A 26,071-nucleotide genomic window follows, 5' to 3' on the forward strand; every position below is an offset into this window, starting at 1 on the left:
ATGGACGTAGTCGCTGTTTAATTGCTCTGATTTCTGCTCCGCACGCACTTCCATATTATATATGAGTCCATCTCCGTGAGTGTTTAATTTCCTTTCCATAGTGGATTGACGTCACGCTGGAGCATTTACCTTAAAATAATGATCAGTAACTCATTTTGTGGTTCTGACGTTATATTTAATTGTGGCATTTCTTGCTCCTCCACATTTTGATTTATATACTTGGCAAGAAGTCGAGAAATATTGTTTTCAATCTTATTTTATCCAAGTATGAAGAAAGAAAAGTTTGCTTATAAAATATTGTCGTTACTAAGGACTACTTGTATATTATTAATTATACTAGTCACCAGCAATGATATCAATATCATCCTATTGATTACATAATCCACGATCCAACCACCTACCAATTGCCATCACCTCAATCCTCTCCAAAATAATTGAGAAAGTTATCAGCAGTCAGCTTCTCCACTACTTAGAAGTTCATCAATTATCCATCAGTATGGATTTCACCAATCTAGATCCAGGGCTGAGCTGATCTTTTAGCTTTCATTACCTACCACTGCATATGCACCAGTCTTTGGTATTTCCATGGCTGTTGTCTGGTATCAAGGCCTTCCTGCAGTTTACCTTTCATCCTCTGTAACTGAATAGTCATCTTTCTCTCTTGGCCTTCACTGCATGTCATGGTTGATGGCACATGCTTTTCAAGCTTTACCACCAATGCAGGAGTGCCACAGGGCTCCATTCTACCCCTTATCCTTCTTATCTTATACACAAATGACCTACTGTCGATGCCAGGTTATTTTGCACCCTAGGAAAAGTTTACAAGTGCGCCCCTTATTTCATAAACTAAAATATGTAAATTAATAGGGCTTTTTTTAATTTTCTTTTTTAATTAATTTGAAAATTCTCTGTTATAATTCATTTACAAAAAAAAATTATAAATTACCGAAATTTAATATTTTTAAATGTTAATGTTTTAAAATATTTATCTTAACTGAATTTTAAATAGCAGCAAGTTCAAATCATTTAGGTAAGGAACAAAAAAGAACTAAGGGTTAAATAGTAAAATAGTGTAATGTGTGAGGGATAAGGAAAAAGAATCAATACCTAAATCATATATCACTATTTAATTTTGATATTTCAGTAAAGTATGAATGAAGCATAGCTTGAAGTTTTGCACCCCTTCATGGCTTGACCCTAGATGGTTGCCTAGTTTGCTTAAATGGTAGCGACGGCCCTACTCTCAATCACCACTAATCTTATTCACAGATAACAGCACACAACATTCGTCCTGCTCATTCAGCAAATAATTCTCAGACATTCCAAGCTTCAAGATAATTTACAACCAACCAATGCCTTAAACACCAATCTTCATACCGTCCTTTGTGGGGAAAGGATCTTTGCTCACCTTCCTTCATCCTCAGTAATGCACAATTCACCAGATCTCTCCTTGGAATGACCTCCAGCCTCTCGTGGCATAAACACATCACATCAATAGCTTCCTTATCCTTTTAAGAAAAAATCAGTATTTTTTTTTTTTTTTTTTTGCTAAAGCTCTTTTACACCCATCCAGCTACTACCCTTACATGAATTTCAAATCTGTTCATCCTTAGGAGTAGTGCACGTAAATCTTCAATAGAAATGCTCAATGTCATCCAAGGGAAAGAAATTCAGCTGATAGATGATCCCTATCTCAGAAACTCACTGTTTGTTTAGTCTCTCTTCTCTCCTCCATGGTCATTGCACTAGTGAAGTGGCAAACATTGTTCCTCTGCTTTCTATTGGGCCAGCTAAAACAAGAGCAGCTGCTGCTGCCCAATATCCGTTTAAAATACAACTGTAAACAGAATGAACCTGTTTTTCCTTGAACTCATTGAAATGGCAGCCAAGACTTCAATATTCAATTATCTCAACATGCAGTATCTGGTACAATGTAAAGTGTTTAATGTATTCATCAGCAAGAGGAAATGGAATGGCTTGAGGTATGAAAGCTGAAGTGGAGAAAGTGTCAGAAATGTTTTGTGAGTGAGTGCATGAGTCAAGAAGGAGAATGAATTTACTAATATTAATGATTTAAGGCATGACAGTGAAAGTGTACAAAATATGAGAGTATGTTCATCATCCATGAAGGTGGATAATGAGCTTACATTTTGTCCTGTGACTCATTTCAAATGACAAAATATGAGCTTGAATGACTGGAAAAATGATTGACATATGATGCAGAAAGAGGGAAAATGAAAGAAAAAGTGAATGGGAAAAGTATAAAAATACAAGCAACAGGAAGTATTGTATGGGGAATTCAATAAAAGGTGTACTTAATGAGAATGTGATGAATGCATGCTTCCCAGTTGCAAAGAACAAGGATGTTAGTGAAACTGTTAGTTTGAGAAAGAAGTGCAAAGGTTGATTGTTTTGTCAGGCACAAATGATTTGAAAGGTGAAGAAAGCAAAGATTGTGAGTGTGCTGCCTTGGTATAGTAGGACAGAATTGAGAAGAAGAACCACCATAATTACTAATTAGTCAATGAGATCATGCAGAAGGAACGGGGTGCGATTTATTGAAGAATGGAGTGAATTTGATGAACAAAAGGACCTGCATATGCCCGATGGACTATATTTGAATAGTTTTAGAGTTAGTGTTGTTAATTGACAGGTTAAGTGCAAAAATCGGGGAAATGAGAGATATTAGAGGAAAGGTGCAATTAAGCACGTGTGAGTGGAGGAAACACCATGCAGAAATAGCCACCTCTGGGATAAATAGTGTAAGTGCAGTTTTGCAGGTTTTGAATCTGAATGGGTGGGTAATGATATCATGCAAGGGTAAGTGTGGCCCAAGTGGGTTGAAATGTAAGTACACAAATGCCCAAAGTATAAAAATAAGAGTTTTTCACATTTCAGCGACGTGGCCAAAAATTATCAACATAAGCAAGACCTGGTTGACAGAAAATTATGTAACTACAGGAATAGAATATAAGAGATCTTCAGAGAAGACAGGAGTATTATAAATGATGATTGAAAGACTATTTCTGAACTTCATTTCACATTCTTAACTAAATATATTTTCTTCTAGTCATAAAAATGACTATGATCAGACAAAATTATTATTATTACATAACACCTCCAGGGAGTCCAAAGACTCATCAAGGAAGGGCACCTACTCTACAACCCTTCAACTAACCACAACTACACCAACGCCATCTACTGCATACCACCACCACTGGTGTTTCCACAGACAATCACAAACATCCATGCCCACGGCAGGATTCGAACCCGCAGCCTTTTGGCCAACCTGGCCGGCGATATGATACAATGTTTCTTCTATGAGGCCACTTTAGTGTGCGGGTCAAACTACTGCAAGGTTAAAACAAAGTATTTTCATCTCGCCTGTTTGCTGAACTTAACAATACTTTTATAACTAATAATTAAGGAATTGACAGCGTACACTAGAAATATAAATTAAAACAACTTTAATAAATATTTTCCGATATTTCGCCAACGTCATGTTGCCATCTTCTTGGGAACTTAAAATAAAGAACAGGTGCATGAGATGAGAAACGAAGTGAGGAAGCTACATTTTCCTAAAGTTCTGATAGTGCCCCCTGGTGGGTTAAATTGGTAGTTTTTGGCCTTTAGGCTGAAGTTCTTCTGATATATGTTTCCCAAATTTGGGGCAGTCTTATGCAACCAAATTTGTTGAGGTTTGGCATGTTCCTAAGGGCTGAGGCTGATTCCATGAATAGTCTTTCATATTTGAACTTGCTGCGGTGTATTACTGTGGCTTTCTTCCACCTTATTCTGTGGCGGGTATCCAGAGCATGGTCTGCAAGCCCAGAGTGGCTGTACTGGTGAAATCGGATGTAGTCCTTGTGTTCTGATATTTGCTGTCCTGCCTGTTTGGCCAAAGTAGGACACTTTATAGCTGCAAGGGACTTGGTATACACCAGGTAGGTCTAGGGGAAATGGTTGGTCTTTAGTGGAGTGGATAAGGGATGCCAATTTTATATATGGTCTGTAACAGGCGGTTAAGTCATGTTTTTTTAGGATTTTTTTGATTTTTTCCGAGGTACCTCAGATGTAGGGGATGATGATGAATTTAGAGTAATCTTTTTTGTGAAGGGGGTGGGTGGGTGGGGGAGGTGGGTTGTGGATAACTGGTTTAAGTATTTTTTTTTTTGGGGGGGGTGGTAGCCATTGGCTGAGAAAGTGTTAAGGATGTGATTTAGTTGGGTGGTTAGGGCTTGATCGTTTGAACAGATAAGTTTTGCCCTGTTGTATAGTGTCTTAATAACTCCACATTGTTGTGAGGGGAGGGGATTGTTGGTGAATGTATCTGCCTGTATGGGTGGGTTTTCTATAAACTGAGAAAACCAAAGTTCCACCAGGTTTGCTTCACTATGCTTCTATCCTGCGCGTGTGTCCTGAATCACAATGCATGCCTTCAACGTGCTAGTTAATTGGTTTTAAGTTTTATAGACTTTCATTGTGCACGTATATTGATGAATACACAGTGTATTGAAGTGAAACATGATGTGGTTCTCATCTTACAACAGAAATAGAGAGTGTGCATTAGGAGATGGAATGGAGAGAGAGGGATGTTGGAGGTATGCAGAGGAAATGATTTAGTGAATGGAACTCAGTTAATGAATACTTGTATAGTAGACCCCTACACACACACACACACACACACACACACACACACGAATGAATTCTTGTAATTGCTGGACAACAATTAGTATTATGATTTCTGGGTTGCACAGACATCTTTAGGGATTGGGACAATACTATTATCTAAAATAAAGCAGTCTATACATTATGGTGTTATATATATATATATAATTATGACTGCCAAGTGTTGGGCAAATGTGATTAGTACTCATAATCATCTGGGTTCCTGTTCATTGGCCTTTGTTATTAGGCTAGTCAGGTGCTGCTAGAATGAGAGCAGTAGTATGGGGGGGGCTAGAAAGTTCTGATAAACACCTAGAACAAAAATGATATTAAAGCAACTGATATAACCACAAGAAAGAACATATTAGTAGCAGAGTTATGAAGGTAATTTATGTTCATATATTCTTCAATGTTCTTTCTTGTGGTTATATCAGTTGCTTTAATATCATTTTTGTTTTAGGTGTTTATCAGACCTTTCCAGACCCCCCCTCGCTCATATATACCATATATTTTTTTTTATTTTTTGAAAGTCATTCTGATCACACCATATTTGTTTAAGTTAAGTGCAGTTGTCAGTTCAATGAATAACACCTTGAATCTATTTTTCTGTAATAAGGTAAGTTTTTTGCCACTTCAGATCAGTTCTAGTGAATGTACTGAAGGTCCACCAGACCAGTTCCACAGAATTAAAAATTTGTTTTTGTTATTCTTTTCTTTAGACAGTTCCTATTTGTTAGGATAGGAATGATTGGAGGGGAAGTGACATATAATGATTTTAATATTACATATGTTATATACTCTTTAGAAAGGAATGTTTGTCATCATCAAATTCCTGCCACGTACCCTCAAGGGGTGTACAGGATATGACAGTACTACACGAAAAAAATTACATCATTACTACCTTCCTATCTACAATTTTCCTCCAAATCAGTCTGTTACTTGTCAAGACTCCAACATTATCAGATCTTATATTTCTATCGTCTAAGGCACTTTGTACCGTATCAATCCACCTATATCTTGATCTTTCTCTGGGTCGTTTTCCTACCAACCTAGCAGAGAACACTTGTTTTGCTAATCTTTCCTGTCCCATTCTATTTAAGTGACCATACCACCTGAGATTAGCTCTGCTAGCGCATTCCTGGATGCTGACAATGTCAAGTTCTTTCCTAATATCCTCGTTTTTAATATGATATTGCCATTGATGCCATCTGTTCACGCCAATAATCTTTCTCAGGACTCTCATATCTGCGGTCTCTAGTCTTTGGTTAAGTGTTTTACTTCTGACCCAGCTCTCAGATCCATAAGTTAAAACTGGTTTGAACACTGTCTTGTATACAGCTAATTTAGTGTTCTGACTAATTTCTCTCTTATTCCATATGAATTTATTCAATTGACTTCCCACCATACCAGCTTTGCTGATTCTGTTGTCTATTTCTATATTTAATTTACCATCTTCACTAAAAATCATGCCTAAGTAGCTGAAATGTTTTACTTGTTCCACAGGTTCTCCATTCACAACACAGTTGACATTTTCCATGATTCTGCCTATTTTCGTTGTCTTTGTCTTTTTATTGCTGACTTTCATACCATATCTATTACAACAGCTATTCAATTTAGTCAGAGAATCTTGCAGACTTGTAGCGGATTTATTTAGAAGTATAACATCATCTGCATAAAGCAAAGAGCTGACATTAACATCTCCAATTTTGATATCAGGTTTAATACCACTTTCCTTCATAATGTGATCCATATAGATAATGAATAACAGAGGGGATAATGTACATCCTTGTCTCACACCAGATGTAACATTAAACCATCTTCCTGTACTTCCTTCAATTCTAACTGCTGACTTACAACTCAAATAAAGACTAAGTATTCCTTGATATAATGCCCCATCGACACCATATAACTGCAGCGTATTGAATAACTTCTCTCTTGGCACCTTGTCATATGCCTTTTCCAAATCGACAAAACTTAAATACAGATCTTTGTTATATTCCCATGCTTTCTCGACTATTTGTCGTAAAGTGAAGATCTGATCCTGACAGCATCTATTTGGCCTGAATCCAGCTTGTTCTTCACCAAGCTTTTCTTCCACAATTCTTCTCAACCGTTTCTCAAGTATACTTGCATAGATCTTGCCAGGAACACTCAGTAGGGAAATACCTCTGTAATTCTCACATTCAGTTTTATTTCCCTTTTTATATATGGGTACTATGAGAGCTCTACTCCAATCATCGGGAATTTGTCCCTCTGTCCAGGCTTTCTGAACTATGCAGTGCAGCCACTGTAAGACTTTTATACCACCATACTTCAACATTTCTGGTCGAATATCATCTACTCCTGCTACATTTCCACATTTCAAGCCTTTGATGGCTTTTTCTACTTCAAGTATGGATATGTATTCCTGACTGCATGCCTGGTCAGTGTTTTTTATCACTGTGCTGTCATCACTGCTTGTTTCATTTAGCAGTTTTTAAAAGTAATTACTCCATACTTCAAGGATATCTTTTTCTCCTGATTTCATGTCACCTTTATTCTCTAACTCCTTTTACAGCACTCTTTCCTCCATTCCTAAGCTTCTTCAACAACCTCCAGAATATTTTGCCACCTTCTTGATATTTATTTTCTATATTCTTGCCAAAGTCCTCCCATGACTTTTGTTTAGCTAGTTTTACACACTGTTTAGCTTTCTTACATTTGTCTCTGTATTCTGTAAGAGTAAAAGCTGACTTATTTGACAGGAACTTTTGATATGCTTTCTTCTTTTCCTTCACTGCCTCTTTAACTTCCTGTGTCCACCAGGGAGTTCTGATTTTTTTATCCTTGCACACAACCTCACCACATGCCTCTCTGGCAGAATCAATCAATGTTTTCTTCAGAGTTTGCCACTGAATCTCCAAGGTTTGATTCCTGTTCTCAAACTCTTTCATTTTCTTTTCAATAATCTTTGTGTATTTTAGTCTACAGTTCACATCTGAGAGCTGCTCAACTTTTATTCACTTTAAAACTTTCTTACATGTTATTCTTTTCAATATGAAATTCAATTTTATCCTGCTCAAGACTAAATAGTGATCACTTCCAATTTCAAATCCTCTGTACACTCTGGTATCCTGCACCAGGGAGAAAATATCACCATCAACAATAACATAGTCAATGAGACTTTTCTTATTCCTAGCCTCTTCTCATGTGAATTTGTGCACATTTTTATGTTGGAACATGGTGTTAGTAATAACCAGTCCATGTCCTGAGCAGAAATCCAACAGATATTTGCCATTATTATTAGCTTTGCTTTTTTCTCCAAATTTTCCCAAAACATTTTTGTATGTCTCACAATCATTTCCTACTCTGCTATTTAGATCCCCAACAAGGACCAACTTTTCCTTTTTCATTGTGTCAGTTGCTTTTTCTAAAGCGTCAAAAAATTCCTCCACTTCTACCTTAGTAGAACCTTCTGTGGGACCATAGGCACAAATAAGTCTCATTGTCCAGTTCCCCATTCTCATATTTACCCACATTACTCTACTTGAGATTGACTGCCATTCAAGAAGATTAGCCTCGTATTTTGTGTTGAATACTATGGCTACTCCTTCTTTTCCTTGATTGTCATTGCCTGAATATAACATTTTGTATTTATTGCTCAGAAAGATCTCACCAGTTTTGGTCTTTTTTGTTTCAGTCACCCCTATTATGTCGATCTGGTACTTATCTAATTCCTCAGCTAGCTCCATTTCTTTGCCATTCAGGCTTCTTACGTTGATAGTATCGATCTTTAACTCTGGTGATGTTGAGTTGGGGTTTGTTTTCAGATTTGTTCCAGTAGCTAACGTTTTGCTGTTCGCCCTGGTTCCCTGACGAAAACAACGGGGGCCTTGTTTAACCCGGCGACGCCCCAGCCGGCATGAAATTTTGTCATGTTGTACCATCATTTTTTATTTTGGTTTAACCAATAAGAATACAATTTGGTCGGTTAAATCCCAAATTGCCAGCCCATCCTCGTTTGTTCAGTATCAAAGTAGATACCCAACAGGGTGCACCACGAGAAGGTGAGGATTGGACATCAGGTCAGAAGCCCTGGTCGGTTCTCCGCATTCCTTTAAAGGCTATGTGGAGGTCTCCTCTCAGTTATACAGCTTTGACCCTTAAGCACCCCTTTAGAAAGGAATATTTGTAAAGTGGCTTAACAAGATTGTGCTACAGTCTTGTTAATATCATTTGCATAACATTTAGATGTTATCATAAATGCTAATTATGTGATATAAAAGCAAAAAAAACTTTGTACTGATAAGGGCTTGTAATACATATCAGGCACATATCATTTCAGCTTACTTGCTGCCCTAACCTAGGTTCAAATAATCTAGGACATGAAAAATCGTTATAAGGACTTTTCAACTGAAGGTGAAAAACATGCAGTTAATGTGGAATGTTAACTGATTGTCTTTCATCCAGCAAAAGGGTAGTTAACAGACATAATCCAAAATAACAGATGCCCTACCAGATTTGTTAGCAGAAAGGTTCAACAATTGATAGTAGCAGACTTTATATGATGGGAATTTTTGTTAGAGTGGAATTAGTGTCTAATTTGTACTAAAATTAAATTTGATCAATAAATTTTAGTGAGGATTTGCTATATTGTCTGATGATGATAATTATATGCTTGCCTTATACATAAATAGTTTTGGAAATAATTCTTATTTTTTATTGCTTTAGTTATTTATTATCAATGACTTTTGTTTTAGAGAACAGATTCCTCTGAAGCCGCCGTCCAAGGTGCGCGTGACATTCTACGAATCACAGAAACCTCATTACGTCACTACACCTGAATCTCCTGACATCCCATTTGATTTCACGTCCATATCACCAAACATGACTTCACCTGAAGATGTTAAGTGGCGCATGAGGTATGGCAGAAAAAAACCCTATAATGCTTTGAAATGATGCTTTTATTAATTAATAAATTGCTATAATAAATTAACAGTTGATTCATATATTATAAAAATCAAATAACCTTAATTAATGCAGATCAGATAGAAAAATATTGTCATTTCTATAATTAATGATTGGATATAGCATGTAGCAGTTGATAACTGAGTGCTTCTCAAATTTTAACTTCACTTGAGAGTTTTAGTTTGCAAGCAGAAAATTTCTTGAAGCGTTATAATTACAAAGTGATTGTTTCATTTTTCTTCATATTTTAGTGATCTTTAGCAAATACATGCTAATAAAAAAAACCTTCACACGAATGTGTCATGGAGTCCAGAAGACATATGAAGTAGTTTATAGTACTTATAAACTTCACTTTTTTGCAACAAGAAATAAACTGTTAACTTTAATAAAGCAAATTGGCTTTCAGAACACATGCAATTTACAGACAGAAAATACTGTTAGTGGGGTAGGTAGTTAGTTAGATGTGAGCAACATAGTGGAGTGTTCTCCCATGACGAGTCATTGGAGGTGTCACATAATTATAATAGTTTAACTGTTATATGTGTTTCTTTTTTCAGTGCTATTGTTTAAAAATTAAAAAAAAAGAAGCAAATATATGCTTTCTCACTTTTTCAGGGAATACACTATACCTCCCGAGTAACAAACTAGCACTTTTCTATTTTTCCTTCCATGTTAAGCTCAATGGCCTGTCAGAGCCAAGTGACTTGGCATGTTTGAAACCTAATTAATGTTCTGATAGGGTAGTTAATCCTATCTGCAAAGTGTTCTTTTGGACACTATGCAGATAGGATTAACTGCCATGTTCTTTTCTGTTTTGCATGATGAAAATCTTTCTATCTTTATGAGACTGACGAACTTGCCTTTGGTTAAAAATTCCTGCTAAAGGTTCTTTGCATTCTAGATAGGATTCGAACCCAGGTCTTTCAACCAAAGAGAATCATTGAAACTGACTGAGCTATAGAGGCTTCTTATAGTACTGACTTAAAAGGTCTAGTAAATCTTTAAAAACTAAAGTTCAACCACAGAGCATTTTAGACTGTGTACTATGTTTCAACTGCATATACTATTATTATTAACATCTGCCCTCCATGAAGTCAGAGACTCATCATGGGAGGTACACACTATCGCACACAATGCTCAGCCAACCGTTCCTTAAATCGATATTATGTATCTGCAGTCACAACACACACACACACACACACACACACACACACACACACACTCAGGCAATGTATTCCGCTCACCAACCACTCTCCATGCAAATGGCCTCTTGTTCTAACCCCCCCCTCTCCCATTCTATGAAAAAACCTCTATATTAACCTGATAATAATCTCTGGCTAGCTTATATGTCTCAATCACATCTCCTACCCTTTCTTCTCTTATTAATGAGGCTTTGCAATTTACATTCTCTCAGTCTGTCCTCATACTCCACATTCCAAAGACACTGACCACCTTGATGAATCTTCTCTGGACCCTTTCTGATACATCCTCATCACCATGAAAACTCTGTGACCAAATCTGTGCACAATAATCCATATGAGGCATGATACAATGGCATCATAATGTTATATTTTTTATTTTCCTATAATATTTTACTTCCTTTATGAATTTACCTCTCTACAAAAACTACAAGACTTAAAAAATTTTCCTGGCTCTAATATCTGTATCACTTCTTATGTGTTCATTCTATATCTCTAGCCGATTCCTAATTTTTACTCACGTGCTTACCCTGACTGTTAAATGTTATTCCTTGCTAAAAGAAATGGGGCCATCTCCTCTTCAGATATTGACAAATTTATTTTTTAAAGCTGCGCCAGCCAATATCTTAGAATAGTGGGGACTCTTATTCAGGGAGACTTTTCCAGACGCTTGGTGCATATAGGTGAATAAATTTGGTGCTTAAACTCATAAGTTAAACGCTTTACTGTGGCAAGTAAATTCTGGCTTGCAGTCGTAACCTCTATAACAACATGTTATCCCTTTCTTTCAATTCCCCCCCCCCCCCCAACTATGGTTCAGATTAATGAGTGGTAGGTTTGGTTCATATCACTGGCAAAACTCAGGTATAGAAGAAAAAACATTTATTGGAATCTAAAGACATATACACTTAGACCAATCTCACTTTCAATTAGTTCAATGACATGCTAAATCAAACTACATCAAACTGATTAATACTCTAATGTATGAACAATAAATCCTTCCTTTAAGTTAGAGATTAAACACACATAATATACACATTATGCACTTCTAATCAATATTCTACCTACTATGTTAGTCTTGCACATTAAACTAATTACAATCATCTATAATCATTCCAGACCATTTGTCTTATGGACATTAGATGTCCATAAGATAATCACATAAAGTTCTTATATACCGTCCATACTCTATTATTAAACTACAATGATATTTCTCTTTTACTGACTGGGTAATTATACAACAAAATCTGTACTTTACCATTTCTTGGGGCAGGATCTCCAGGTCCGGCTGAACTGTCCTTTGTTTGAATTACCTCTTGATAATTCCATAAGCCTGCATCCACATGGTGGGTCACTATGGTCATCAGATTAAGCTATGCTCTGCACCTGGCGTTTTTCCCTCGTCTATTCTCGATCTGTTTTTTCGGGCCATCCTCGTTTCTACTGCCGGTTCATAGTATACGTCCGCGATATTATTCCGTTGGAACTTTCAGCGAAGACTGCATATGCCGACACGTCACGCTTTAGTACCGGCAGAAATTCGGACATCGAAGGGAAAGGCGCACAGTTCGATATCGTACTATCACCAAGAAACACCATCGGGAACTACCAGTCCATGGGAGAAGTCGAATCATCATCCAATAGGCGAAAAAAATTCTTGAGAAAGGGGTGCAAACCCTTTTTATTCTCCCTTCACTTCCCTCCTTTTTAGCACCCTGTTATTAGTTGCGATAGTGCCCGCTTACTTTTTTGCGATCTTTTTCCCGCCTGCTACTTTCTTCGTCCGCAGGAATTTTGGTACATTGCGAGATCTCTGGCAGCGCCTTCCGGGAAACGAATGTGCGTCACTTTCCGAGATCGCCAATGCCTCAGACCTGCCCGTGACCTTTTGGACTATTGTGTACATCTAATTTACCCATTCATTGTATGCATGATGCATTCATATAATACTAATTTATACATGAAGTTCTTTACATGGTATTACAATTCTACTAAAGGGAGGTAATTGTATTTCTATTACAGTTAGTACTTTATTTATTCTGCTCGTGTGCAAGTTTTTTTCTCTCAGCTGATTTTTCGGACTTGTTAAATCCTGAATGAATTGTTTCCTTTTAAAAGTTCTTCATTCAGGATGTAACAATAACCTCTTTATTTCTGCATGTCAGAGTTCTCTGCATCATTGCTATTTCAATTCCTTAGCTATAAACTGGTGATGGTAGACAGGTCCTTGTCTACCTATCACTCCAAGATCTTTCATCTCCTCTACCTCCTTTAAAGTTTCCCCATCAAGTGTATACAGTACTTTGCATCCTATCGCTGCTTCCCAAATTTCAAAACCCTGCTCATTCATGCAAATCCCACACCCCATTCATGCAATCTATTTAAGTCCTCCTGTAAGACCATAACATCTGCTTGACTCTGCATTGCTCTTCCCAATTTTTCATCTGTAAAACTGCAATATCACTAGTTAAACCCAAATGAATAATATACAAATTGAACAACAATGGTTCTAAAACTGATCTCTTTCAGGATACTGCATCCCCATATACAACTTTCTGATACTTATCTGACAGCCAGTCACTGATCCAACTCAGAAGTCGGATTTTGCAACTGATCCAACTCAAAGTACACTGCTGTATATGCATCTCCCTATCCAAGATATTTGTCACCTTATTATACACTCATGAGCAGTTGAATTAGAGATACCGGTCTAGTAGCGGGTAGCATCCCCTTTCGCCTTGATGACGACGGCGTGGCAGGGACTCCAAGGCCCCAGAAGCATTGGTGAGCCAAACTGATCCATGATCGCTGCACAGCCTCCCACAATGCATGGAGATTAGTTGGAGCAGGGTCCAGGGCACGCATATCTCTGTCTCTCGACAGCATTCCAGATGTGTTCAGTAGGATTGGGGTCAGGCCAAGCATCCTCATGCTCGTGGAGTGTTCATCCACCCACCCGGCCACAATTTGGGAGTGGTGGGCCGGTGCATTGTCTTGCTGTAGGTACAGGTCTCCTGCAGGGTGCTATAGGTGCAGAAATGGGTGCACATAATCTGACAGCAGGTCCCTGTATCATTCGCGGTGAGGGACGATGGTAGATGTACTAGAGGACCTATTTCATCCCACGTAAACAGTCCCCATATGAGGATATCACCACCGGCCTGAACTGTACCCTGCTGGCACGAGGGATTCATCACTTCATGTGCTTGGTGACGCACTCATATCCTGCTATCGATGTGTACCTCGACTCATCAGTCCAGGCGACCTTTTTCCATGCGTCGACGGTCCAATGGCGGTGTTCCTGCCCCCTTGCTAATCGTTGTGCCTTTTGACATGCGGTGAGCAGAGGTACCCTAGTCTAACGGTGGCTGCTCACACAGCGCTGTTGTCCAGCATTGAAATGGCGAGTGATCTGCGGCACTGTGGCCCGTCTATCCACTCTTACTAGCCGACGCATCCCCTGTCATCGACACGTTGTACACACGGCAGTTTTCCCTGGTGGCTGTGGTTTTACCTGATTCCATGTGCTCATGGTACACTCTTAATACAGCAGCCTGTGAAAAGCCCAGTGCCTGCACGACTTCGTAGATGGAGTGCCCCATACGTCTGGCTCAGACTATCTGGCCATGATCGAATTCGCTGAGATCTCAACTATTACTCAGGCGGTCAGTACAAGGTCTGACAACATCTGCGCCACGTGCCATGTGGCACTATTCCATTCACTGGGGCAACCACAGCACCATTTCATCAACATGGCAGGTATCTCTAATTCAACTGCTCATGAGTGTAATACAGAAGTTGGTAAAACATGATCTCCCTTTCACAAACCCATGCTGATAACCACAGAGAATACTGCTATAATAAATTTATAATAAACACTTAGTTTAATCCTTTATCCAAGTGTAAGCAAACAAAGTTTGCACCTGAAGTATCTTCAGGACTGAGGCGACACGTGGTAAAGGTGGACTAAGCCCCATCACTTGTCTTAGTATCTCCCATAATGCAAAACACATTTCCTTGTGGACATGTATAATGCTATATATTAAGGGAAGGGCCACTGCCCTTCCAAGTCTAGAGGGTGATACTCAGAAATTTGCTGATTATGCTTATTTGGTCAAATAATAATGAATGTCACTTCTATGCTGATAAGTGTAGCATTATGCATTTCAGATAGAGTATTACATTAATGAGAGATTGCTTCACGTTGTCAACAAAGCTAGAGACTTAAAACAATGACCCAACTACAGAGCTCTGTGTTATACCACTTGTCACCACCTCCTTTTAGTCACAGCACCTCCATATAATAAAATTAGTTTAATCCTTTTTCCAAGTGTGAGCAAACAAAGTTTGCGCCTGAAAGTATCTTCAGGACTGGGGTAAGGTGGTACAACACCAGGGCACTCCTGGCAAAGGTGGAGCAAGCTACCAACACTCCTATCTCAGTATCTCCTATAATGCAAAACACATCTCCTTGCAGATGTGTATAATGTTATGCATTAAGTGAAGGGCCACTACCCAGACTAGTTTCCACCTTTATTGAGGTCTCTTCAGTGGGAGCCAGGCCACCCTAGTGGAGATACCAGGCAGAAGCATTAGCAGGTCATCTCTACCTATAGGAGTTACCAAATGGTGTGCCACCCTTTTTTAATAAATTACTCTGGATTTAGAGAAAGATGTTCCCTTAATGCATAACATTAGACATATCCACAAGGAGATACTGAGATAGGAGTGTTGGTAGCTTACTCCACCTTTGCAACGAGTTGCCCTGGTGTTGTACCACCTTACCCCAGTCCTGAAGATACTTTCAGGCGCAAACTTTGTTTGCTCACACTTGAAAAAGGATTAAACTAATTTTATTATACTCCAACCAAGTGAAAAATAAACTTTCAACATCTTTCTCTAAATCCAGAGTAATTTATTAAAAAAGGGTGGCACACCATTTGGTAACTCCTATAGGTAGAGATGACCTGCTAATGCTTCTGCCTGGTATCTCCACTAGGGCGGCCTGGCTCCCACTGAAGAGACCTCAATAAAGGTCGAAACTAGTCTGGGTAGTGGCCCTTCCCTTAATGCATAACATTAGACATATCTATAAGGAGATGTGTTTTGCATTATGGGAGATACTGAGATAGGAGTGTTGGTAGCTTGCTCCACCTTTGCCAGGAGTGCCCTGGTGTTGTACCACCTTACCCCAGTCCTGAAGATACTTTCAGGCGCAAACTTTGTTTGCTCACACTTGGATAAAGGATTAAACTAAATTTATTATACTCTAACCAAGTGAAAAATAAACTTTCAGCACCTCCATACATTACTTTCTGATTGATTTCAGTCAACTGCTTCTTATATCCATGTCAAATTTATTTTGCTACCCATTGAATATGTGTTCCACTCTTGTAGAATTCTGTCAATTAAATAGAAAGCACTAGGATTATTCTTAATCCTAGTGCTTTCTATTTTTGAATGTGATTCAGTAATAGGCTGGATGCAGTGAATTATAGACCAGTCACTATCTCCTTTCTTATATAATGGAGAATTATCTTGCTCTCTTTCCACTTATTAGGAATTATGTACTGACTCAAGTTGGACAACCATCTCAAGAGGAAGCTTTACTTGACTCTCTTGCTCATTTCATCGGCAGCAGTGCGAATATCTCATTTAGTCGAACCGCTGTATGTATTTGAATATAGCTTTAACACATTTATTCATCTACCTCTATTATTTCATCTGCCCCCCACCAGCACCCAAAGAGAGCAAATGGATCTGCCTAGAATATATATCTCACAAACGTGAATACTTAACAACTCTGATATGTCTTCTATCTGGCACTTTTCTACCATCTGCATTCACTAAGGTTCATTTTTCCTTTCACTTGCTACAAAGAAGTGATAAAATTTCCTCAGATTCCCTTGGCCTGTTTGGCCAACTTCCTCTCATATTTGAATTTTGTTTTCTTCAATAATCTTCACTCTTCTTGCAGTATGTGATCCACAACTGTTTCTTTTTATACAACTCCTGCCTTAATATGTTATTCATCCATTTAACTCCCGTGCAATTTACTTTCCCTACTCTAGAGATGCAGTCAGGTAGGTATGGCAGCTTTCAGACACCCATTGACTACTTCTCATGCACCACTGATTTCTCCACCATGCAGTTTCTCATGAGAAGGTACCTTCACAGTTAATTATAATCACCTATATAGTCCCACACATGACCCTTCTTAGTAAAAGTTTACACATGCATTCATAATAGTGCTTACAAAAGAAGCACAAAAATAATTTGAGTTAGTAATATTTTACTGGATTTTGAATCAGCAAATTCAGGACACAAAACACAACTGTGATAAGATACATTGTACTCAATTAGATTGCGGCAAAAATTCAAATTGTAACTGAAAATGAACTAAGACCTCTCAAGGTGCCCTATAAAAGGTTCTATGAAACGAAGTTAATACAGAGAAATGTCTTAGAATGACTATCTTAGGCAAATTAATGCAGCCATATTTACAGAGGTTAAGAGAGTATTTCATAGTTGAGTCTAAAATGTCTCTCACACTTATAGTGACTTGAATGCTGCACAGTTGTCTTTATCCATTCAATCCCATGTGAAGGAGCAGCCTGAGTGTGTTTTTCCAGACCTGACCTGTCATACAGATGATTGTGAATACAGTTGTTATGCTGGAGGCAAATGTTAACAGATCTATCAGCATGTCCAAAGTAGAGTTAAATTGCAGGCATAAAAACCTTATAGTTGCTAGGTGGATGTGTGGTTTGAAAGTGGCATGAAGATTACATGCTACTGATTAATTTTAGATGTATTCTGGATACAGGGGATGGGTAGTTTTGTTTTATTCTTTTGTGTCAGGTCTGAAGAGGATAAGTAAGGCCTGTAGTATTTCTATCTTATAGAAATTGTAGCTATTCTATAAAGTGCAAAGATTTTTTCCTCCTTCATTAGACATTCTATTAATGAAGAAAGAAGACTTGTTCACAAAGGTGGGGGGGGGGGGGATGATTTTGTTGGCTGTCTGTGCCAAGGGTACAGACAGCCAACGGGAATTTCCTGGTGGGCTGTTGTGTGAAATATCTGTCATGGTTTTAAATAAAAACTTTTGTAATCATTCAAGTATCCCTTTCATTCAGAAAATATGATTGTTAATAAAAATGTTTCTCTTGCGCAAAATACACATACCACAATGTGTATTCCAGTCCCACAATGTAATGCAATCCATTATTCAGACCATATTGTGCACTGGTGTGTAACTGCACTTCAGCCATTCATCCATTCAGAGTTCATTTGTTTACTATAGTAATAAATATTATATTATAATAATATACTGATAAATACATCAAAAAGAAAGTGAAGTGCTAGGTGGTTGGCAAAAGTTTAAAAAAATGTTAAAATGGAATGTAAGAATTTAACACATGTTTTCGCAAACAACTTTACTCACAATCACATGATGCACTTGGCTGTGAATATGATCAACCGGTGCTTAGATGCAAACATTAGTTCCATGCAGTCATTTCATTCTGTAAATAGAAATGCAGACTTATACTCTTTGCATTAATCAAGCTATTATATCAACTTCACAATGGTCTAACATTTCCATGTACAAACTCAAGGAGTTATTAAATTTAGAATCTGTTGGTGGTGGTAACGAATCAGAAAGCAATTATTTCTTCTGTGCAAAACAATATAATCTTTAAGGTAATTTCTGAATTATCAGAAAATTTTGAATGAATCCTTACATCAAAATTTGTAACATTGGCAAATGAAGTAATAAGAAAGATTATGTCTGTTACAACAGATTTTAAAGATAAACAGACTAGAATTTAAAAAAAAAAAGTTCTTTAATATACAGTGAAATCCAAAAGAAACTTGTAGTAATGAAATAATGAAACAATGGATAGAGTACGAGTACTTCATTGTTTTAATGAAAGGTATTGAATATACAATAATCTTTCTTTACAAAGAATTTTCTTATTGGATTCCAAGAATTTTGAAAATATTCAAAATTATCTCCAAGAAATTGTGCTAGAAATTCTTAACACAGTAGCTTCAATTTTTTAAATAAATTATGTGTTAGTAATTAAAAAAATCTGTTAATATCTATTATAATTAGATCTCCATGGAGTCAGTGACTCGTCATGATGTGAAAGTGTGGAGATAGTATTCACTATCTCCACACTTTCAGATAGTGCATTCCAACCACCCACAATTCTCCAAACAAAGAGCCTACTCCCCCCCCATACAGCTTCCAAAGATGGCCTCTTGTTTTATTCTTCAAAGAGAACAGGTATTTTCCCCTAACTTTGGATAGCCAGTTTTCAACATTAGCCAATATCATAGATAACTAACCCCAGAATATCAGTTATTTCAATCAACATCCAAGGATAATGTATAAATATAATTTGTATAAACATTTACATTTTCCCCTATAAGCATGAATGTTTGTGATATATCCAGAATGGTTCAAAATGGTAAGAGTTTAGTTTTTGGCCAATTTCTTTAGACTAACATCTAGCTATTTTTGAATAATTTATACATCTTTCTATCAGATTTAATTTGGATCCTGGTCTGTAACCTGTTAAGTCAACATCCTCAATCATGTCATAAATTTACCATCACACCTTGACAAGTCCCAGTTCTACAAATCATAATCTGCATTGAATGAGATCTATGATATCTCTAACAGTGTCTAAAAAAATTTGTCTGGATTCCAGCATTCTAATAAAATATCAGCCTTAAAAAGCTTATACAAGAATACTGTTATAACCAAAGCAGATAAGGATAATGTCATGCAACTTTCTTAATGGATCAAACAGAATCTCATGTAACAACATCTCACTTCTCTGTGACAGTGCTCTCCCACACACAGTATACTAATTTTTCTTACTCAGTTCAATTCCAATAATATACCAATTTATCATGTGGTACTCTATCAAATCTTTTTGTAAGATTAAAATTATTGCTTATACACCTCGCCTATCCGATGAACTTGTCATTATATGATAAAATGACAAACTAGATTACTAAAACAAGACTGTTCCTTAACAAACCCATGTCTCACCTTCTGTAGAGATTCGTATTTTCATCAATCCAATCTTGTAATTCCAACCTCTCCAATACTTTCACTGAAACACAAACTGCTCAATAGTTTAACACTATCGATGCAGAATTAAAGTGACTATCTTTACCTCCTACCACTTCCTGAGAAAACTTTTTCTATTGCAAGACTCATTGAAAACAGCCAAGTCACGAGGAACTGTTAGTTATTTTGTGCATTCCCATATTTGACTACTTGTATATGGGTAATACAGGGTGTTCGGGATAAATTTGACATATTTATAATTAATTATATTTTTCCGTAAGTTACATGTATTAACACACACTTCTCTTCATTTAAAAGTTTGGACCCTTCTTCATTCATATACAAGATGTCAGAAAGGATGGATAGCTGGAACCCACCTGAATCATGGAAGAGAATAACTTGTATCATGATGATTCGTGCCCGCCATCAAAATAAGGATATTACGACTGCTGCCCAATGCTCCCTGAATACAGTAAAAACAATCAGGCATGAACTAGAGACTTGCAATGGTGACTACGAGGATGTAGCAAGAAGAAAGATCCCTAGCAGACGATCTGATTGCGTTCGTACAGCAGAATTCCTCGCAAATCTGCAGGAACAGGTGTTGAAGAACCCTGGCATTGGAATTCGGGCTTTGTTCGTGGAGTTGCTAACTGTAGTCAAGCCCTGGATAACAAGGGTAGCCAATGGTAGGCCGTATGTATGGCAGCAGGATTCGGCCCCTTGCCACACCTCTGGGAAAAGTCAAAAATGGTTGTCTGAAAATTTCTACGACTTCACCAGTCCAAATGTTTGGCCTCCAAACTCCCCAGACCTTAACCCCATGGATTATTTTGTATGGGGCGCAGTTGAAAAAGACACCAATCGCACTTCCAGTAATACAAAAGCCCAGTTAATGGATAAAATTAAAACAGTTTTTGCGGCCCTTCCCAGGGAGACTGTAGCATCAGCTTGTTCGAGGTTCCGAAGCAGAATTGAAGCTGTGATCGATGCTAATGGTGGTTATTTTGAGTAAATCTTGTTGATAGTATTGTAATTAACTCTGCCTGTAATGTTTTTTTGTCAATTCATTAAATTTAATAGATACAAAGAAGATTTTCTTTTTCCTTACGAAACTGTCAAATTTATCCCGAACACCCTGTATGTGACTTCTGCATTACTCCAACCTTGGTATCTCTTTTGGGTCTGGCTCCCACCGATGCAGCCTCAATAAAGGATGAAACCGGTCTGGTTAGGGATCCTTTCTATAATGCATTGCATTATACACGTTTGAAAGGATGAGCGCACTTTGCATTATAGGATACTAAGGCAACTGATTTGAAGTCATTAGCCTCTATATACAAGTAGCTCAGTCATACGTAAACATTATTTGTTTACACTTGGATTAAACCAAGAATCTAATTTCTTGGCATCTTTAATTTAAAGATATCCCATCTAGTCAAACAGCTTTATTAAGCTTACCGAATACATGCATCACACACTTTTCATTCGTAATTTCCAGTTTCCTGAGAATTTTTTTGTATTTCCCCCAGTGTTGCATTATTCTATGCTATTTCTGCTAAGCCTTTAAGAACCAACAGTCAGCACTGAAATTCTTAATCATATATACTGATAAAAAAAAGCCAAAATATGGAATGTCTTTTTTTTAAGTAATGCATCTTAGATAGCACATAGTGAAGGTTTGTATTTTTGTAGGTTCTTGATCACTTCCAAATTTTAAAAAAGTGAACATTGTTTGCATACTTAACTACACAACATGGAATTTTATCTTTTTCTTTACTAGTTTTTGATCATATCATACAAATAGTCTTTTAGACTTTTGTTCTAAATAATCAAAAGTTAAATCAAATTATAAAAATGATCTTTATAATTGACATTGGTAGGAGGCCTGGGTCATGGTATTAAAACTAGTATGCTTCACAGTAACAGTTTACTTTTATAATGCTGAAGAATCAGAGTAAAACAAAACTAGACATTTTTACCAAGTGGGGGGGGGGGGGGGGTAAGAGAAGGACTTACAAAAACATTTAGCTTTCCTTTTAACAATGAAGTGTTTTAATATCATCAATAAGGCTTAGATCCTGTTTTTTTTTTTTTTTTTCCCAAGTCTCTAGAAACAGAAATACACCATGATGATTTTCAATAGGGCAGTCAGCTAAACATGTTCTCATATTTTTCCAGTTTTATGCTATGAACAAAAATGTTGGGATAGATATGAGTTATACTGTGCGTGTGTGTTATCAATTTAATTTTTAAATTAAATAAATGGAGATTCTTTATATTCTGTACAGAGTGTGCTTTCTCTTATGTTTTTTTATTTATTTTATCTTTTTAGTGTTGATGGTGTTGACAATCCTTTTCGGCCAGATGGAGAGCTCAGTCGTGAGGCTGACAGCATCATTAGTCTTATTAAAGAAGGAAAACCTATTACTCCAGTTCCCAGTGAACATGAAGATGATGTGGCTCCAGGTGATATTGAATCACCTGTGAAATACACTACAGCCAATAATGTTGGAAGTCCAAAACATGGTGCCAATGGAACTACTCCCAAGGACACAAGTCCACTGGAACCAGGATTAGTGGAAGTACAACATGGTATAGTTGTTCCACCATCAGATGCATCTCAGGTGGAGCAAGTTATGATCAAGAAGAAACCAAAATGCAAATGCTGTGTCATTCAATAGAGTTGAGAAGGCATATAATAGCCAAAGTATGGCTAGTGTGCCTAAATGTGTAATTAAAGCAACACCAAACAGACCACTGCTAAGTGTTTTAAGAGACCTTTTAAAGTGTTGCAGTCCTCAGAGGCTACAAACTCATTTGACTGCACTTCTTTCACTGATTTAGTTTTTGGCATCCATTCTGGATTTACAAAAGGAGAAGTCAATATACTACAGATGATATTTGCCGCAGTGCAAGCTTATATCTTTCTAATATGCCTCTGTTATCTCATCTATACAACAGCTTGACATTTGTCATATTTTCTGCTGAAGCTCTTCACACCTTAAAAAAAAAAAAAAAAAAAACTGAAAGGACACAGTGTATGTGACTGCTAATTAAGAGCTGCATCCCTTTCATTCTGAATTGAGCTTGAATGTGCCTTTTGAAGGTCACAAAAATTGCTAGCTCAGTTTTGAAACAGAGCAAAATGAAATGTTTTATTTTCATGCACATGATTAAAGTTGTTGACTTCCAAGTTTTATAAAAACAACAAAAGAAAAAAGGATAAGGATTACACTTTCTTTCTTATTTGCTGGCTTACTTTGGAGGCCTTAACATTATTTTTTCTACCAACAATGTGTGACCTATTTAACTTATATTTTGGAAAATGTATAAATTAGAATCATATTGCTTATACAGAAATGTTTCACTGTAGATGAAACAATTTATGTATATTACAATTATGTACAAGCATTTACTCTCGGTTATCTCATAATGTTACTTTGCAGTAAGATATTATTGGCATATTTCTGAAGTCTAATTTAATGAAATAATTACATTATAAACATACACACTCACTAAAAGTTTTAATTTGTGTATATCCAGTATCATGCCTTTCATTGCAAGGAATTTAATTATGTGAGATACCTTGAAGAGTGTCCAAAGCCTCAATCAGTACAACAGTCTTATGTTAACTAGTTCTATATCAGAAAATATAGTTACAATATATTAAGAAGTTTTCAGCTTATAAAGCTCAAAGTAACTGAGAAAAGAGCTCTTAACTGCAACAGCGATTACAATTTAAAAAATGAAATGATCCAATGTGGTATACATTATGATGAAATGGATTTGTGCACAACCACATTTGCAATTCGATACTCGTATATTATCAATCCTATTCATTTATTTGTAAAGTAATTTGCAAGTAACTATTATTTTAATAATAGATAGATTTATGTAAGTACAATATTTATTTTATGAGAATTATTCTTCTGCTTTCAAAATCTTACATTATTTATGTTTCTCTTAAGTGGGTTATTGTATATATAATTTACTCTCCTCTGGAATTAAGCACAGGCCATGCAAATAATATCCTTGGGGAATTGAAATGTATGCATAGTGCCGAGTCTCTTCGGAGAGGACCAATCTATATTTCTGCACTATATCACATTTAGAATTTAGAATAAAAAGTAACGATAATTATTTTTGATGTGCCATGACAAGCTCTATAGTGTCATTAGACAAAACACTCAAATAATGTGATGTGACTTCAGAGATTGCTAATGTAATTATTTAAAATTGATGTAGACATCTAAATTCAAGCAATTATTGTGACATACATTAAATGAAATGTAATAAATAACTATGTCAGCATTCTATTTATGTGCAATAAAACCAGCATTTGTATCATAGTTATGTATATCTGGTCAGACAATTTCTGTTTAATGTTAGTTCTTATCTATGTAAAAAAAAAAATAATAATAACAGATAAATATTTTGTTTTTGTAATGCAGAAAAGAGCTCTTTTCATGATTTAAACACAAAAATATATAATTTGTATATGATGAAATTTTGTGCTGTGAAGCTGCTCGACTGAGTGTCTAAATTGAATGTTTTATAAATAAAACATCAAACTGAATGTTCTAGTTATATAAAATTGTGTTCAAACATTTTTTCTATCGCTGAAATTTCAAATTAATCTGAATATGAAAGGAAAATGTAACATTGCATTTAATATTTGCTACTGAATATTAAATTGCAGTCTTACTATAACTTATCACCTACTATCATATTTTTAATATAAGTCCTTTGATTAGTAAATTTTAATAACTGTTTTTGCATTCTAATTTTGACTGGGATATGGTTTTTATTTTGTTAAGCAGCCTACAAAATTAATAAAATCTGAAAACATTTTATACAATTGTTATATTTTCCATTAAAAGCTGAAAATACACAAACACTAGGAATTTATTACTATGTTGATGCAAGGAAATCTAGCTAATCATAAAATGTTAAGATAGCAGGTTTAAAATATGCATTATTAGTAATGGAATTTCTGTGTTCAAATAAAGTTTGAAAGGCTCCTTTTTTTAATGTTACATTTTGTATGATTCTTGATCTTAAGTTTTCTTATATATATAACAGTTGATATTTCCTCTTTTTACTTGAGATTCAGCAGTTGATGATTAAATAACTTATTCAATGATTGCTAGTCAAAAGAACGTTAGGCAAAAACAACAGTTTCGTCATAATAGCTGTGATTTGGTGTAATATTTATTTTGATTACATTCCTAGGTTAAGCCATAAATTTACTCCCTTCTTAATTGGTTTATAAGCAGTGAGGCAAATTATTTTGAATTCATAAGGTTACGACTGTGTGACAATGTTATCATATCAGTATTTTTGTGAATGTTCTCATTATATGCTCAGGTTGTGCAGTCATTGATGGAAAGGCAACATCATAGCTACCTAATCATTTAGGAATGGGGAAAGTACAGCCTTTTTGCCTACTTGTCTAAACAGTGTACCAGCATAGATATAATAAATATTTTAATGCTTATATTAGCGTCATCTTCTCGGTTACAGTGGTTAACAAAAGATACAAAGGCATCCACCTTCCTGAGTATAAGTTTGCTTTGTTAGACCAGAAAATGCAATTAGCAAAAAAAGACAGTTCAAGAAAAAAGGCAAATCATGAAGTGACCGCTGAACCATATATGAAGTGAACAAATCGCCTATAATGTTTTGTGATCTTGATTTTTTTATTATTACGGGTATCTCCATGGAGTCAGTAGACTCATTGCTAGAGACCCAAACTATCAAAACAATATCCGTATCTCTTCTTGAATTCATTTACAGATGAAGAACTCACAACTGAGTCAGGCAATGCATTCCACTCATTCACCACCCTCTAGGTGAAAAAACCTCGTTCTCACACCCTTGTTAACCACACTTTTCCTTAATTTTCAGGGATGACCTTGTTCTTCCATCACTGTCACACAGCTGAAACATTTCCAATCTTATAAAAAGCCTTTTAGTAATTTAAATATTTCTATCATATTTCCTCTTCTCTGCCTATCAACCAACCTCTGCAATCCACAAGCTCACAATCTATCAATGTAGGGAGCATTTTTTACATCACTCACCAACTTAGTCACTCTCCTCTGAATCCTCTCCTCATCTCCAAGGAATCCAGGTGACCAGACCTGAGCACAGTAATTCAAATGTT

The 26,071-nt window shown here is 36.5% G+C and overlaps 1 protein-coding gene across 2 annotated transcripts in view; it reads left to right on the forward strand.

The window, feature by feature from the left end:
• LOC150107367 (uncharacterized) overlaps window positions 1-25,402 on the forward strand; it is a 199,522-nt gene extending 174,120 nt beyond the window's left edge. For both annotated transcript variants that reach the window (XM_090391845.1, XM_090391846.1), the window contains exons 2-3: window positions 9,408-9,569; window positions 22,238-25,402. In XM_090391845.1, the coding sequence (XP_090247971.1) occupies window positions 9,408-9,569; window positions 22,238-22,586 (511 nt within the window). In that variant the 3' untranslated portion in view covers window positions 22,587-25,402. The remainder of the gene's footprint in view (window positions 1-9,407; window positions 9,570-22,237) is intronic.
• The last annotated feature ends 669 nt before the right edge of the window (window positions 25,403-26,071 follow it).

This window comes from Typopeltis vanoorti, chromosome 4 (genome assembly GCF_054136105.1).
Source record: "Typopeltis vanoorti isolate ZY-2024b chromosome 4, IOZ_Tvanoo_1.0, whole genome shotgun sequence".
In the NCBI taxonomy this organism is placed as follows: Eukaryota; Metazoa; Arthropoda; class Arachnida; order Uropygi; family Thelyphonidae; genus Typopeltis; species Typopeltis vanoorti.